Raw genomic sequence first — 16,187 nt, forward strand, 5'->3', positions numbered from 1 at the left:
CCCACAGGTTGAGAACCGCTGACTTAGAGAAAGAGGTCCAGGAGTGAGTCTGGAGGTCAGTATATTTCTTTCTTTTTTTCTTTTTTGTGTGAATAGAACCTGAGATTAATAATAACATTTTTATCTCTCACTAGAATTGTGACCTTGGACAAAGTACTTTAGAATCCCAGCTTCTTTGTAGCACCTCCTACTTGCTTTTATTTCTCAGGCCTATTTTGAGCACCAGTGGGATAGGGCGTTTGAATGCATTTTTCTAAAGCTCTGGAGCACTGTGTTCTCACCTTGGTCCCTCCTGCTGCTTTGGTTAATAAACCTCAGAGGACTGCAGTTGTTCTCACTGACCCAATAATGATGCCTGCAGAACCATGTAAAGGGTGGCAGCTAGCAAGGCACACCCTCCCCAGCCTTCCCTGTCTTCTGAAGTTCTCCAGGTCCAAGGGAATGGAGATTCTACCCTCCCCACCCCAAGTTATAAAATTTACTGTTTTATATAAAAACTAACCTACGTGATGTTTTAATATATTGTCAGCTTTGTCAGTAAATTACCTAATATTTAAAGCCCATCAAAAGCAATCTAAATATTTGAACCCTTACATTATGCAAAACCTATGATGACTTTTGAGGGGAGCACTATGACATCTTGTTTTCTCTTAGATACTATTTTCTTATACTATCCATAAGCGTAATTAAAAATTTAATTTTTAAGTTAAGCACAGTAAGAGGTTATCAACAATAATAGCAAAATAGAAGTTATAACAATATACTGTAACAATATAATGTGAATATGTCATTATTAAGTAAAATAAGGGTGACTTGAACACAAGCAGTGCGATACTCGGACTGTAGAACTGATCACCAGGACAGTACTAAGTGACTAGCAGGCAGCCAGCATATAAGCTTCTAAGGTGTGGAGGTGCTCATGTCCCAGGCGGGATGGAGCCCGGCCGTGTGAGATTTCATCATGCTACTCAGAATGGCACACAATTTAAACTTAATAGTTGTTTATTTCTGGAATTTTCTATTGAATATTTTCAGACCATGTACCCTAAAACTTTGACGACCTCTCTCTGCTGTCATATTTTAAATGGACCACTAGTCAATTAGCTATGTGTTGTTGTTTTTTTGTTTTTTTTTGTACTTTGGTTTGAAAGATTCAGAGATTCTGGTTTGGGATGAAAACCAAAGTTTGTCCCCTAATGAAACCTGCTCCTGCTGAATATCCATCTTGACTTTATTGGAGTGAAAATAACATTTGTTACTCCTTTGGAAACAAGAGAAATGAAATGAACAAAGAGAGCCTCAGATATCCATTGATGATTTATGTTTAACCACGGGTATACCACTGCCTGCAAACAAAGAGTCTAAAAATAGATATTTTTCCGTATTTCCTTTGGATGAAGCACACTGTTACCCAGAAACACGATCAGTCTGCAGGTGTGTTTTCACTGCTTCCTTGCAAAGGCTTTGTCCCATTGAGTGTTCAGACTCATGAAAAAGGATGTCTTATTTTGTTTGTTTTTAGATGAAATAGTTTGAAATATTTGGTTAATTTGGGAAAAACAGTGAAAGATTAGAAACCAAGAATGACTTAACTGTTAGGAAGTCATAGTTTTTGACTCTGTGGTTCATTCCGTGAAGAACTCAAGACCATTCATATCCAGGAATATAGGTCACCTTTCCGATTTGGCTTCTGAAATTTACCATTAATGCACAATGTCTGTGTCACTGAATGACCAAGTCCACATTCAATTCCTTTGAAGAGAATCTTAAATCCAAGCCTCATAGAAGGGAAATTAAACAGAAATGTGAAGAAATCTAGTGCCTCTTCTGTGCTCTATGTGAAAAGGAGCTGGGTGGTTCAAAGAAAGAGGAGGAGGAGGAGTTTTAAAGAAATTATTTAGTTTTCTTAATAATTTGCTAAAGGGATTAAAGTTTTGCCTGGCATTGTAAAAAGGTTCTTTTCAATGTATAATTTCATTTTTAAAATTTTAAGCTTTGCTGGCACAGACAAAACTCAGGGAAGAAAAATTCATCATTACCAAACTCGGATGACTACAGGTTGACTCTAAAAAGCTATAGGATTAAAGCTGTTGAGTTTTTTTTCATATAATTTAAATTTCTCTCAAATTGAAGAATTTGCAAATCTAATTAATTTTGAGAATTGATAAAAAAGAAGTATTTTAGCTACTGTTTTATTTATAGATTTTTTTCTTAATGCTTTGGCAATATGTTTGTACCCAAGAAGTTTTCAGTTATTTTTCCTCTTTGTCGGCTCATGTTTTTAGTCTACCAACTATTTTATGTGTGTATTAAAGAGGACTCGGTTTTATAAGGAGATAGGAAAACTTTTCATGAAATTAATTCCCATAAAATAAGGGTAGTAAAATGCTCCAAGAATAATGGATACAACTAAAGTATACCCTGCACAGAGTGCAAGGGACTCTACAAATTGAAATATTGGCGAGGTGAAAGTATAGCCAGATTTAATGAAAATCACAACAACAATAGTGACAAGTACTATTTATACCATGCCTTTATGTGCAAAGCATTTTAAGTCACTAATTATAATAACCTATGAGGTAGTTTTTATCTTTTTTTAAAAGATTTTTTTAAAAATTGATTTTTAGAGACAGAGGAAGGGAGAGGGAGAGAGAAACATGGATTGGCTGCTCCATACATACCCCCTTCTGGGGTTGGAGCATGCGACCCAGGCATATGCCCTGACCGGGACTCAACTGGCCACCTTTTTGTGCCTAGGATGAAGCCCAACCAGCTGAGCCACACAAACCAGAGTTTTTTTTTTATCTTTACAAGGGAGGAAAGAAGAATATGTAAATGAAGCTAGCAAGAGGGAAAGTTAAGATCGAGACCCATTTCTTTCTGTCTGCAGAATCCAAGTTCTTAAGCACAAGAGAATAATGGTAGGTGCCTTTTGCTTTACACTTTTCAGTATTCATATTTTTAATATAATTTACTATCTCTTTACTGGCAGGGTCATAGACATCTAGCTAATTGAATTTTTCAGTCAACTAAGTGTAGCTCCAGGACAATGTTAATACTTCCATAAACACAAAATAAAAAGTCATTCAGTAATATTAACTTCTTAAAACTTATAAAATAAAATGATCTAGAAGCTATAAAATGAGAGCCTTCCTGCATAGAACCAAGGGCCTTGAGGGGAAAAAAAAATGGAATTGGGGGTGTCTCTTGTCTTTATTCCTTCAATTTGTTTTAAAAAAAATAAAATCTAGGGCCACAATGTATATATATTTTTTCATTAAGCAGAACCTTAAGGTTTTTTTTTGGAGTTTACTAAATATTCACCCAAAAGGATATTTTGGTAGTTATACTCAATTTATATTAACAGCTCTCTACTGTTGGACTTTTATGTTGTTTTTTATTTTTCACTATTATTAATAATGCTTTATTGAGAATCCTTATTCCTGTGCATGTCTATTTTCTGTGACAAAATTTCTAGAAGTGGATTTTGGGTTGTGTACATCAACATTTTACAAACTTTCAATAAATATTGCTAAATCGTTCCCTACAAAGGTAATTTCAATTATAACCCCGTAATAACATATGAAAGTAGATGGATATTATACTTAAATTTTTTTGATAATTTGCTAGGTGAAAAATACTGTCCTATCATTTTAATTTGCATATCTTTCATGACCAAGGAAGTTAAATATTGATTGGCTGTTTGTATTTCTTTTGTGGTTTTATATGTTTCTGTAAGTATTACTTTAGTTATTTTTAAAGGAATCAATGTCTCTAGTATTTCACTCCCAGGTGTTCTTGAGTCTTCCACGTAGATGAGGAGCTGTGTGAGGGGGAAGAGGAGGATGGTGGTGATGTGTGCTCTGGAGCTAGGCTCTCTGAGTTCAAACCCAGCCTCTTGGGGAATTCCCCACCCTGGGCCTGAACTTGATCGACTGTGCTAGTAGACTAGATAAGGAAGAGCATTTTGAAACCTGCAGCAGGACCCAGTTGAGGAAGTAAAGATGAGTGAGGCTCCCAGAGAGAAGGTAACCGTGATTGGCAGCTATCCCCACAGAACCCATTCCTAAAATAAGGTGTGAGTCAGTTGCTCTGTTGATTCACTGTTTTGAGACAGCTCTTTCAAACTTATGGTCACGATTTCCCACAAAATTGTCTCGTTGCAAATGGGGACATAGATTCTGTTGAAAAAGAGAAGGGAGGAAAGGGCCAGAGGCATCTGTAACATAATATAATGGTTTTGGATTCTTTATCTATGATATTCTCTCCGGAAAGGTTATTGGATAATAAGGCATAGTAGACTGACATAAACCGAGGGGAATGCTCTCAGAACAAAATTGTCTTATTGTAAAAAGGACAAAGATTCCATTTACTAATTTTGCTTTCTCCTTCAGTTTAACTGCCAACTTTTGACCCACTTATTGATTTATTTCAGGTTCGTGTTAAGAATTTACCTTGTGATTTTAAAGTCACTCCCATGAAAATAACAGTGGCTTTCCTCACTCCTTTCAGAGACCTTGTCAAAGTGTTATTTTTTCCACCTCAAATATAGAGCTAGTCTACAAATGCTGAAACGATAATTAAGGCTTATGTAAGATTGTTTCATTTTAAAAATTAGCTGCTATTTTTTTCTTTTCTAGGAGTTACTCTCTAAATCTTTCTGGCTCAAGACTATAACTTACAAAAATAAGGCATTTTCAGGTCCTGGCTTACATAGTGATTTAAAGAAGAAATGTGTGAGAGGAAAAATGATAAGCATTACTCATTGACCCTTTTTGTGTTTTTGGTTATATTTCTTTTAAATTTTTTTAAAAAATATATTTTTTATTGATTTCAGAGTGGAAGGGAGAGGGAGAGGGAGATAGAAACATCAATGATGAGAGAGAATCCTTGATCGGCTGCCTCCTGCATGTGATGATCTGGTTCATAGGCCAACACTCAACCACGCTGGCTGGGCTGGTTATATTTCTTATAAACACATTTCTGTAGTTGATCCTATAGCATATGGCAGCCTCCTAAAATTAGAATATATTCAAATTTCCCTGGGGCCTTTTATTAGGTCCCTAGAAAATCCAGGTGCACAACCAAATTAATAATAGTGAGAGGCTGTAATTGCCAAGCTGTTAATAGTGTTCTTTCTGGAGAGAAGCCACCATAATCAAAAGAAACTGCCCTGATAGCATTCGGGAAGGTGAACTCTCTTGGGAGTTTTTTGAAGAATGAAGGAAATCGAATCTCTTTTTTGTTCAGGGTAGCTGTTGCTATTTTGGATAGTTTTTCCAAAATTAGGTTCCTCGTGACATAACATAAAAAATTCTAACTTCTCTCTGCCCGCCCTGTTCCTGTGTATCCTAAATCCTCTCATGGGGGCCATCACTTTACCCTCCCCTATAGATCACATCCTTCCTTGACTCCAGGCCATTCCTGCTGCCTGGTATGCCCTCCCTACCCTTCTTATTTCATTTTCTGCTTAGTGGAAGCATTTATTACCATGTTATATTGTGATTAGCTGTTTACCTATCTTTTACCTATCTCTTCCATTCGACTGAGCACCTCATAGGACCTTGTTCCACTCAGCTTTGTATTCCCAGCCCCTGGCACAATGCCTGGGACATAATAGATGCCCAATAAATGATGTTGGAGTTATCGAGAGCTAGTAATTTTAAAATACAAGCATCACTTTGCAGGCTTAGAAATGTTCTGCCCATTCTAGTTGATTGACATCATTATCCTGCCGTGGTCTGAGAAAGCAAAAAATGCCTTGTGCTCAGTGGTTGTTCCTTTATATGTGAGGCTTTTGTTGGGCCCTGCATCGAGAGACTTGATAATCTGCCGCCAGCCGTTCTGTAATTCCCTTCCTCATTACTGTGCCTCGCTGCCTCTGACTTCTCCAGGATCCTTTTATCTCAAGGTGTGCCTTTGAATGCTGGCTGACATAGATAGTGTGTCTCATTTGGGAGGCTCTTATTACTCAGCTAGAGCAGAGCAAGCCGTGTGGTAGTTAACTAGACATGCAGAGGATTATAAAATTGGTGGCACATAAACTGGTTCAGTAAATGCAGTAGCCTGGTTAGCCAGGAGAGCATTAGCATAGCAAACGCACACGTTCAGAAGGGTAGTGAAGATACTGAGCGGCATGGAATTAAAATCATGTGTTTCATTTACCAGAATCCACCCAGCAGGAGGGAACTGGTCTAGCGGTCAACAACCTAGAATAATTAGAAAGACGCATCGATGTGCGGACTCTAAGGTCTTGTTATAAAACATGCAAGTGTTACCTGACCAAAGTCGGAGTGCCTGGTGCTGCGAAAGGCCAAGGCTCAAAACGGCAAAGTTTGGAGTTAGGAAAGGTTTAGTGATGGAGAAGGTGCCAACCATGAAGGTGGGAGAACTAATGGTCCCCCAGATCCATCTTGCTCACTGGACCAGGGTCTTTAAGGGGCTGGGGGAACAGGTAGTGGAAGTGCTGGCGGGCAAGGTTTAATCGGAGGACCTTGAAACTTGGCCACTACGGTAAAGGGATGTCAACAGCAGATCATCCTAGACAACAGACCCTTGGCTTCTGAAAGGGTTCGGGCGTGCCAGTTTCAATTATGTCCTGGTCCTTTTGTTCCTTTGGGGGAAGGGGGTACGAGACTTTGGTTTCCGGTGCAGCAGGAGGTCCAAGTTCTCTCCTTTGCACATTCTTCAGCTGCATGACTTGTGGTTTTGGTCTGTTGTCTCTGAAACGCAACTCAGTCTATTATTAAGCAGGACAAGGCCATTGTGAGCCGTTACACAAGGGCTGGGAAGAATATTGAGCATCATTTAAAGTTAAACTTGCACATTTTAGAGATGAAATGACTGTGATTCACATAAGAACACAGTTCTAGATGATAATTAGGGCTCAGCCCTAAATTTGCATCCTCTGACCCCAAATCCAGTTCTCTGAAGCATGCTCTGTTATCTCATTTTTTAAGTATGGAAGAAGTCAGTATGACATTAGATTCATAAGGACAGAAATTACTCTCTTACAGAGTATTGGCACCAATAAATTACTCTTTTCTATCAACCCCAGCCACTTTTCTGTGATGGGTAAATTCTGACTAAAAGATCAGGGCTCTTCTCTTAATTGTCATTCTTAATTTTTTTAAATATGGTGTTGAGTTTTGGGGAGGAGGTGTATATGGCAAGAAGACATTCTAGATTTGGGACCTCAATCAACTCTCTTCCCTGTAGGGTTCCATCATTGCTGTGAATGAGGGCCTTCAAATTAGGACTGATCCTGGTTTCCTAGTGAGGACTAGAGGCTGAAATTCAGTTTGTCTTGAAAATCAGGAACCAAGTGATTCCAGCCCGATTGTGTGTCTGCTGTTTGAATGATGGGAAGGGCCATTTTATCTCAATGCTAAAATCACAGCAGAGAATGTGATGATGTTTGAATTTCTTAGACTTAAAGGGCTAGTCTGTGAAACTGAAGCACAGACAGAAGAAAGAGGATATTTTGTTTAGAAGTTTATTCTTTTGTGTTATGCCTACCTTTCTTAGACTAAATCAGGGAAAACCAACATGGCATTTTAATTTGTAATGGAATAAATAGGGTTAGGATTCTGCTTTGCTTACTGCTTCATAGAATTGAAAACATATGGAGAACATTTAAAAGATGAAATGAAAAAGGAAGTTGTTATCTGTTGCACATGGGAAGTGATTTTAAATTTAGGAATTATTGAGTCATTCTCGAGCTGAATTTGAGTCAATTCTGTTAGATTAAACAGCCATTATCTGTGTTCTGGAGATGTTAGAGTTTAACCCAGTGGTTCTCAACCTGTAGGTCTCGACCCCTTTGGGGGTCGAACGACCCTTTCACAGGGGTCGCCTAAGATCATCTGAAAACACATATATAATTACATATTGTTTTTGTGATTAATCACTATGCTTTAATTATGTTCAATTTGTAACAATGAAAATACATCCTGCATATCAGATATTTACATTACGATTCATAACAGTAGCAAAATTACCGTTATGAAGTAGCAACGAAAATAATTTTATGGTTGGGGGTCACCACAACATGAGGAACTATATTAAAGGGTCGTGGCATTAGGAAGGTTGAGAACCACTGGTTTAACCCAATTCTCCCTTGCAGTTTGTGTTAAATACTGTGTTCTTGCATAATCAAGAACTCTGAGGATGATTAGCAGCCTAAAATGGAAGGAAGCAAGTCTTAGAGAGTAGTTGTAATGGGACTCAGGTTTGACTGCCTGAAGCAAGAAAAGCCAAACTCATGAGCTGGTGCTGGTAAGAAGGAAAGGAGATTATTCAAGTTGCTGGTGACTTGAGAAGATGTGTGGACTCCTGTCCTCAAAAACCTATCTTCACATCTCAGTGCAGGCAGAGGTTTCTATAGAGAGGGAGCGGGAACGCAGAACAAAGAGATCAGGTGGAGGGACTGTGGGTGTGCAGGCAGTGTCCTTGAGTTGGCCATCTGGTTTTTGTCGGTGAATTCCTGTGTCTTGGCCGTCTGTGCCAGCCAGGGACTTGAAGGTCAGGCTGCTCCTTAGGTTCACACAGGAACTGAAGTTGCTGGATTGTGATGTATACTAAAAAAACTTTTAACATGCAAGCTCTAGTTTTGAGAGAAAAAACAAGGTTGGAGTAACAAGCTGGTTTTAACATTTACTAAGATTAATATGGGTAGTTTTATATAAATAAGTATGGCATATTTATTCCCTGTTGTATAGTAACCTTTTAACATTTTAGTCAGCATCACTAATAGGCAAGGCAGTATAACCGAACACAAATTTCCTTTTTCTCCCTGTTTCTCCATAACTTTTCACTGAAAATGTTCCTAGTTTAATTCTATTAATTATATCATGTCTTCCTGCTTTCCTGGGGCATGTGATAATGGTATAGTTTTTTTTTCTTACTATTATAGATAAGACTGGTGCTTTGAATTAACATGTTAGAAGTATTTTAATTCATTCGGGTAGATGTAGTCACTTTAATTACTTCTCTGGATTTGCTACAGTTCTAATAAAATTTTTTTAAGGAAAATATATGACATAAAATTGTATATTTATAATACTTCCTGAATGTTATTTGAAGATTGGAATTTTTGGTCAAAGCGAATGTGTTAGCAAAATACTAGCATGGGCTGAACTGTTTGACTGTGGTATTAGAGTCAGTGGAAATGAAAACAATATTTACAATAAGCTGCTTTAAGTTTGTTTTTTTAAAAAAAAACAATTCTCCCACATTATGAAAACTATTGGGATAGTCTCTGAGTAAAGTAATATTTCTATTTTTTGGGGGGATCAATCTGTCCTACTTATTTTGCTGCTAGTCATAGTTTTAATAAATTGAGTTAGTTTAGGTAAAGCTTTTCTTCTAAAGAGTTTAAACTGCATCATCCATTTTCCTTCTTACTCAGGGTTTCTAAATGAGACAATGGAGGGAGGAAGAACTGTTTTTGCTTAGTAATGAGGGACATTTGGTTGAAGATGGTTATCGTGAACTCTGAGGTTGGACAGCAAGTGGAGAAAGGAAGGTTCTTTTGGAGTTTTGGGGGTATCCTCTACATCAGTGGTTCCCAACCTTCCTGATGCCTCGACCCTTTAATACAGTTCCTCATGTTGTGGTGACCCCCAATTTCATTGTTACAAATTGAACATAATCAAAGCATAGTGATTAATCACAAAAACAATATGTAATTATGTATGTGTTTTCCGATGGTCTTAGGCGACCCCTGTGAAAGGGTCGTTTGACCTCCAAAGGGGTCTCGACCCACAAGTTGAGAACCGCTGCTCTACAGTATAGTCTTTGAGCTGGTAGTTAGCTAAACCCTTTTATTTCCTTTTCAAAAAAAGGTATTAGGCCAGGTATTTATTTAATTACAACATTAACCTTGATCCCTAGTGAATTTCATTCACTTAGCATTGGCCTATCTTGTTCTCCTAGCCAGCAGAAACCATTTTCTACCTTCATTTGTTTCCACTTCGTTCTCTTCGTCACCAGGACGATCTGATTGCACATTGTCCGAGTGGGGTGTGAGCCTGGCAAGCCCCATTTGTCACTGAGAGTTTCTGACCACTTGAGCCTGCTTGTCTTTTTCTCTCAACTTTTTGAAATCTGCTTTTCTTCCAAGATCTGGATCCATTTCTATGTATGTCCAGGATTCAGTCCCTGGTCTCTTGCAAATTTCAATTTTACCTTGTCACTGTCTCTCAGGGTTTCCATCATTTCTACTTTACCAAGCAGTTATCCTCATTGGTTGGAAGTCCACAATTATGGTGTCTGTCTCACGGTTTCATTCTGAGAGATAGATCTTGTCAGAGGACAATAGAAGATTTATCAGCAGAATATCACGAATAGAAGGTGTTCAAAAATTAGTGTCTCTCATCATAGCACTGTCTTATTTCTGAGCCGATTTTATCATTCTATAAAAATATGTTATCTGCCTCTTTAGTTTAGTGAGCCCTCTGATTCCATAGCCATTAGTATGATATTCTTTCTTCTTTGAAATCACTTTAAATGCACTTTCTCACATTTCCATCCTAGGTCGTGGCTCCCCGGACGTGTGCCTAATTCCTTGTCCTTTCACACACGTGGGCAGCTTATTTTCACTGCACGTGGTGGAATGTCTGTGGGCCTCAGATCCAGTCAATCAGGTTTCAGTAACGATTGTGCCATCATAATTACCATCGTGTTTAAGGCTGCAGATTCTTTTTTAAAAAAATATATTTTATTGATTTTTTTCTTTTTTACAGAGAGGAAGGGAGAGGGATAGAGAGTCAGAAACATCAAAGAGAAAGAAACACCAATCAGCTGCCTCCTGCACACCCCCCACTGGGGATGTGCCCTTGACCGGAATCGAACCTGGGACCCTTCAGTCTGCAGGCCAACACTCTATCCACTGAGCCAAACCGGTTAGGGCAGGCTGCAGATTCTTTAATAGCCATTCATCTTTTCAGTCCCCGTGCCTTCCCATGTAGACCTTTAAGACCACATGCATGTGCTCCAAGCCTTTTTAGCTTTCATGTCATCTTCTCCCATGTTTTGTACCAGTCATCTCATTTCTTAGCACGAAGCTTAAGAAGATAGGGACTTTTCTGGATTAATGAAAAATTTGGATTAATGAAAAATTTTTCTTTTTCTTTGGGTTTTGGGGAAGGATGCCCTGCATGCTGACTGGCCTTTTCTCCACGTTTTCTTCATCTTACCTGTTCTCTGGCTTAACCTGACACCCAGAGCACCTCTGCATCCAGCGTGTGCCTGGTTCCGTTATTGCTCATTGCCTTCCTCTTCCATTTTTCTAGGCTTCAGCTTTTGCTAATTTGGGTTGGTGTTTCATAGGATTACAGACATTATTGCTGCTGCTTGTCTGCTTTTTTTATTTCTGGGCAAAAGATGAATGTTCATTCTGAACCTTTTTTAAAAAAATCCTCACCTGAGAATATGTTTATTGACTTTAGAGAGAGGAAGGAGAAAGAGAGAGGGAGAGAAACATCGATCCGTTGCCTCCCATATGCTCCCCAACCGGGCATTGAACCTGCAACCTTTTGGTGTATGAGACGATGCTCCAACCAACTGAACAACCCAGCCAGGGTCATTCTACACCTTGTTGAAAGTTAAAATGGCTCAGGGAAAAAGTCTGCCATGTGACTCCTGCCTCCTTCCCTCCCCCACAGCCCTCACTTTGCGTCATGAAACAGCCGGGTTTGCAGGTTCATAGCCTTCTCCACTAGCAGCCTCCGCGGTCGGGCCGTTTCTGTGGCTGTAATGGATGGAAGTTGTCACTAAAAAAAAAAAATAAAAATAAGGAAGTTATTGCCTGGCAGCTCCTCTGTTCCTTTGCCTGAGATATAAATAGTACTTGCCAAGTAAAAACAAAAACATTGTCACCCAAGGATGAATTCTGATCTCTCTCCGAGCTTTATTATACAACTTTTCAGAATTATAAAGTAGGATGCGTGCAGGGCAGAGAAAGCAACCTTGGAAAAGAGAGTTCAAATCAATAATAATTAACATTTCCTAGCCTCTATTTTCCTGCTAATGACTGAAGACAAGTACTAATTAGAGAAGCCTCAAGTGTCTGGATTTTTTAGATGGACCAGATGGTGCCACATAAGAACTATGCACAGCGCCAAGGAGAAGTCTGGGTGGTTCCTAGCTACCTTGCTTCCAACTTGACCTTGTCTGAGGACACCTGCGCATGCCCATTGCTTTGCACTGAGGCCTCTTCTTTGTTCCTTCTCTATCTCACCCACTTGTGACTTTAGGACGTGTGTCTCCGCCATCGTTTGTGAGTGCTCTTACACACTTTTATTATTACTTTTTCCTTAACAAGTGCATTTTATGCATCTTTTCTTTTCAGATTTCTTTGACTCTTATGTTATTGCCTGATCTCACTAGATGCCCCCCCAACACACACACACACACACACACACACACAAGTTCTTTCTCGTGATGACACAAAACCAGCCCAGAAGCCTCAGCTCCTTCAGTGGGTAGCATTGAGATGGTCCTGCCTCTTCAGTTTTTTAAAAACTCTTCTCACAGGTTGTTTGAAAACATGTTTTCTCCTGTTGGTTTGTACTTCACATTCTTTTCTTCCTTTGCTATGGAAGTCAGCCAACCAACTCGGAGAAAGCATTGATTTCTGTGTAGAAATTTTCCATACCGTTGAGTGTGGATGAAGTTTGAACAGATGCTGCATGTGCGCTTTACCACGTGCAACTCATCCTAACAGGAGAGCAAAGCGTGGGCCCGATGGGGTGTTACCCGACGCTGGGGTGTTACCCGCTGCGCGCTTTTCATCTGAGTTGTTTAACCAGTGTCTTCCACCCCTTTGCTGGGAAAGTCGTGATGCAGTTACTCTCAGTGAAGAAACTTTGTCTTAATTTGGTGTTGTTGTTTTTGTCGAAACTTTCTTCGGTGGAACCAGAGGAGAATAGTGATCGGTTGCCATCAGCATTTGTGGTTTAAGTGAGAAGTACTAGTTTCTGTCCCTTTCCCTTGTATTTCTTGCCCCTGCTGAAGCGTAATGTCAGGGAGAACAGTTAGGGAGCTGCTGCAATAATGCACGCAGGAGACAGAAGGCCCTGAGCTTTGGGAAGTGTTAGACATGGGGAATAACTCACATTATTTAAAAAAAATGGAAGCGAAAAGGATCTCCGAATACATTTCATAATCTTGTAAGTGCTTCAGAATTTAGAAACCACCGTTTTTCTTAGCGTTGCTGTTTTCTTTTTCACATGTGCTAGTTGGTACTTATCTAACTAATTAAGGAATATATCACATTTCTCACTTATGTACTTTCTTGTTTTGGAAATTACTTACTTGATGTCTATTGCATCTTTTTAAAAAAAAGCACATTGTAGGTTTCCTTCATTATAAAAGTAGAAGGGAAACAAAAATAACTTGTACTATCACCCGGACATGATATTTATTAGTATTTCAATGTATTCCCTTTCAGTCTTTGGTAGATAGAGAAATAATTTACACATAGGACCAAAGAGCCAGCATTGAATTATGAGCTGTCATTAACTATTCATTATGTGGATGCACCAGGTATATTTTACATTTGTCCTATCATTAACCATTTAGGTTGTTTCCAACTCCTTCATATTTATCAAATGCTGTGGTAGATATCTTCACGAATAGGAAGTCTTCATGCTTATCCCCAGGATGATGGATTCGTGTACACATGAATTTTTAAAGTCAGGACTGTCTTCGAAGAGTTGAATGGAATAAGTGTAAAGGTGGGAATGAGTCCTAATGACTGAGAGTTCTGTGGCTGGAGGAGGTGGCAGGTGCTCAGCTGCCCTGCCTGCCCCCACTGCACCACCTGGTCACCAGCTGGGGAGGAAATGCCGGAGCGTGGAGAGGTTCAGAGCACAGTGGTGGGGCCCCCTTGCCTCCCCCTCACTCATTCTCAGGTGAACGTTGGTGCACACCTGTACCCACTATTTCAGTTTAGATGCCCTCATGTTTCCTGACTCTTCCTGGGAGATTTGTTTGATTTGGGTCAAGATCCGTCTGTTTATCAAAGAAGATAGCTTTTGTCCTCCATGTCCTGTTCCTTTCCACCTGTTGGGGAGCAGGTACACCATCACTAAAATCCCTCTTGTAATCCCTGGTATAGGATTTTCCCACCCACCTGTGTGTGTGTGTGTGTGTGTGTGTATTATTACATTGTGTATACAACCCAAGTTGGAAGTGAAGATGCATATACTTCATTTTTTTTTTAAATAAAAAGGGTTCATTTTAAGCTTTCACTATTTAATTAAAATTTCTTTTTCTCTTTGTATAGGTTGAAGAAATTGTGGATGTTGGATCCTTTGCCCCAGAAGACATCCATATTCCTAAGATTTATGTACATCGCCTTATAAAGGGAGAAAAATATGAGAAAAGAATTGAGGTAGTTGACTTAGCTTCACTGTCAATATTTCCGCGTCTGATTATCAGAGACGTGTGTCCCTGGGTTCATTCCAGACAAGAAGGAATAAAAAAGCCGAGCAGGAAGCCTCGCTCTGGGTCTTAGTATGAGCTTCCCATGTACCCATCGTGAAGGGACATGTCACCTGTGTTGTTGTCCAGCCAAACAGTGCCTGGTGATCCTGATTTCCAGGCTTCTGTGAGTGTGCTGACTTAAGATGCATAGCGTTGCTTCTCCCCTGTCCCTCGGATAGAGAAGGATAAGCAGGTCTCCGAGGCTGCCCCCTGCTGGACTGTCCATGTTTGATCATGCAGAAACGTCTGTCTATCTTAAAGTTGCTTTATGGTTTACAGAGTCCGGGAAGAACGCCACTTCCCATTAGTGTTAGGCATTAGGCTCTAGGCAGCTGGTGGGTAGGAGATTGTGGCAAGGAGTGGCTTGCAGGAGCATTGGAGGTATTTCAAGTATACTCAGAGCTAGAAGAGTGACCATCTGGACCAGAATGGGTACCAAGATTCATAAGTGTCTAGGGATCAACAACAGAATAAACATGTATTGGGGGTATCGGGGAATCAGAGATAGGCTATAGCCTTTGGATGACAAAAAAAAAAAAAAAAAATGGCATTCTGCGATCCAAAACTGATGTCAGCCGGCTAGGGAGAAATGATGGAACATTTGCAAATAGGAACCAGAGTCTGTGATAGGAGATTTAGCTTTGGAAATACTTTCCTGGCTGGTTGCTGGATATGTCTGAGCCCTGTGATGTGCTGGTAGCAAAACCAGTCCAGACTCTGCAGGTGGAAATAGGCTGTTGAGAGAGCAACACCTGGTAAACACACTCTGGCAGCCCTGCAAAAGCAGAGTCCACGTCTGTTCCTGTTCCCTTCGTCCCGGCTCAGTGCCCGAGCTCTGGAGGAGAGTGCAGTTGTAGGAGTCGTGGGAGGTGGCAGCAGTAGCAGACAGTGTGACAGGAGCAGGGGGATTAATTGCTTCAAAGAGACAGAGCAAGTATACCTTGCCCTTCAAATAAATCTGACCTCAATCCCTTATTTTCTAAAGAATTATTTGTGCCCTGGCCAGGTGGCTCAATTGGTTGGAGTGTTGTCCTGTGCACCAAAAGGTTGTGGGTTCGATTTCTGGTCAGGGCACATTTCTGGTTTGATCCCTGGCCACGGTGCATATGGGAGGCAACCAATTGATGTTTCTCTCTCACATCAATGTTTCTCTTGTTCTCTCTCTCCCTTCCTCTCTAAAAAAATCAATGAGCATATCCTTGGGTGAGGATTAAAAAAAATTATTTCTGGGTATTCTCTTTTTTCTCTTTTTAACTCTATTACATTGCAGATTGGCCTCATAATAGTAGTAGGAGAGAGTTCAATTTTTTTCTAGTAAACTTTTGTGCTTTACAGTGATAAAAATCCAAGGTGTACCTCAATCACGAATAATTTATTTCTGTTTATCTTAAAGCGTTTATCAACCCGGAAACAGGAAGATGTAAAAGCCAAATCCGGAAAACCTGGAGATAATGTGAGGGAGCGCATCATCAAGCGGGCAGCTCTTGAATTTGAGGATGGCATGTATGGTATCCTTTATCTTTGTGCGACTGGCAAAGACGAGGCCTTGCTTTTCCCATGTTCTTCAGGCCACCAGGCCTGCTGCATGGCGATTCTTTTATAGGCCTTTGTAACTTTAAAAGCGGTTGATCAGTTTTTACAAAGTGTGGCATATAATCTACAGATATCAAGATATATGAAGTTGGCCTGCCCAAGTA

The 16,187-nt window shown here is 39.8% G+C and overlaps 1 protein-coding gene across 1 annotated transcript in view; it reads left to right on the forward strand.

Moving 5' to 3' along the window:
- Positions 1-16,187, forward strand: part of OXCT1 (3-oxoacid CoA-transferase 1) — a 127,195-nt gene that overhangs the window by 51,982 nt on the left and 59,026 nt on the right. The window contains exons 8-9 of the mRNA XM_070411780.1: positions 14,291-14,398; positions 15,884-15,998. Of these exons, the coding sequence (XP_070267881.1) occupies positions 14,291-14,398; positions 15,884-15,998 (223 nt within the window). The remainder of the gene's footprint in view (positions 1-14,290; positions 14,399-15,883; positions 15,999-16,187) is intronic.

The sequence above is a fragment of the Myotis yumanensis genome, unplaced genomic scaffold (assembly GCF_028538775.1).
Source record: "Myotis yumanensis isolate MYYU_CA2020_CCGP unplaced genomic scaffold, mMyoYum1.0.hap1 SCAF_4, whole genome shotgun sequence".
Lineage (NCBI taxonomy): Eukaryota > Metazoa > Chordata > Mammalia > Chiroptera > Vespertilionidae > Myotis > Myotis yumanensis.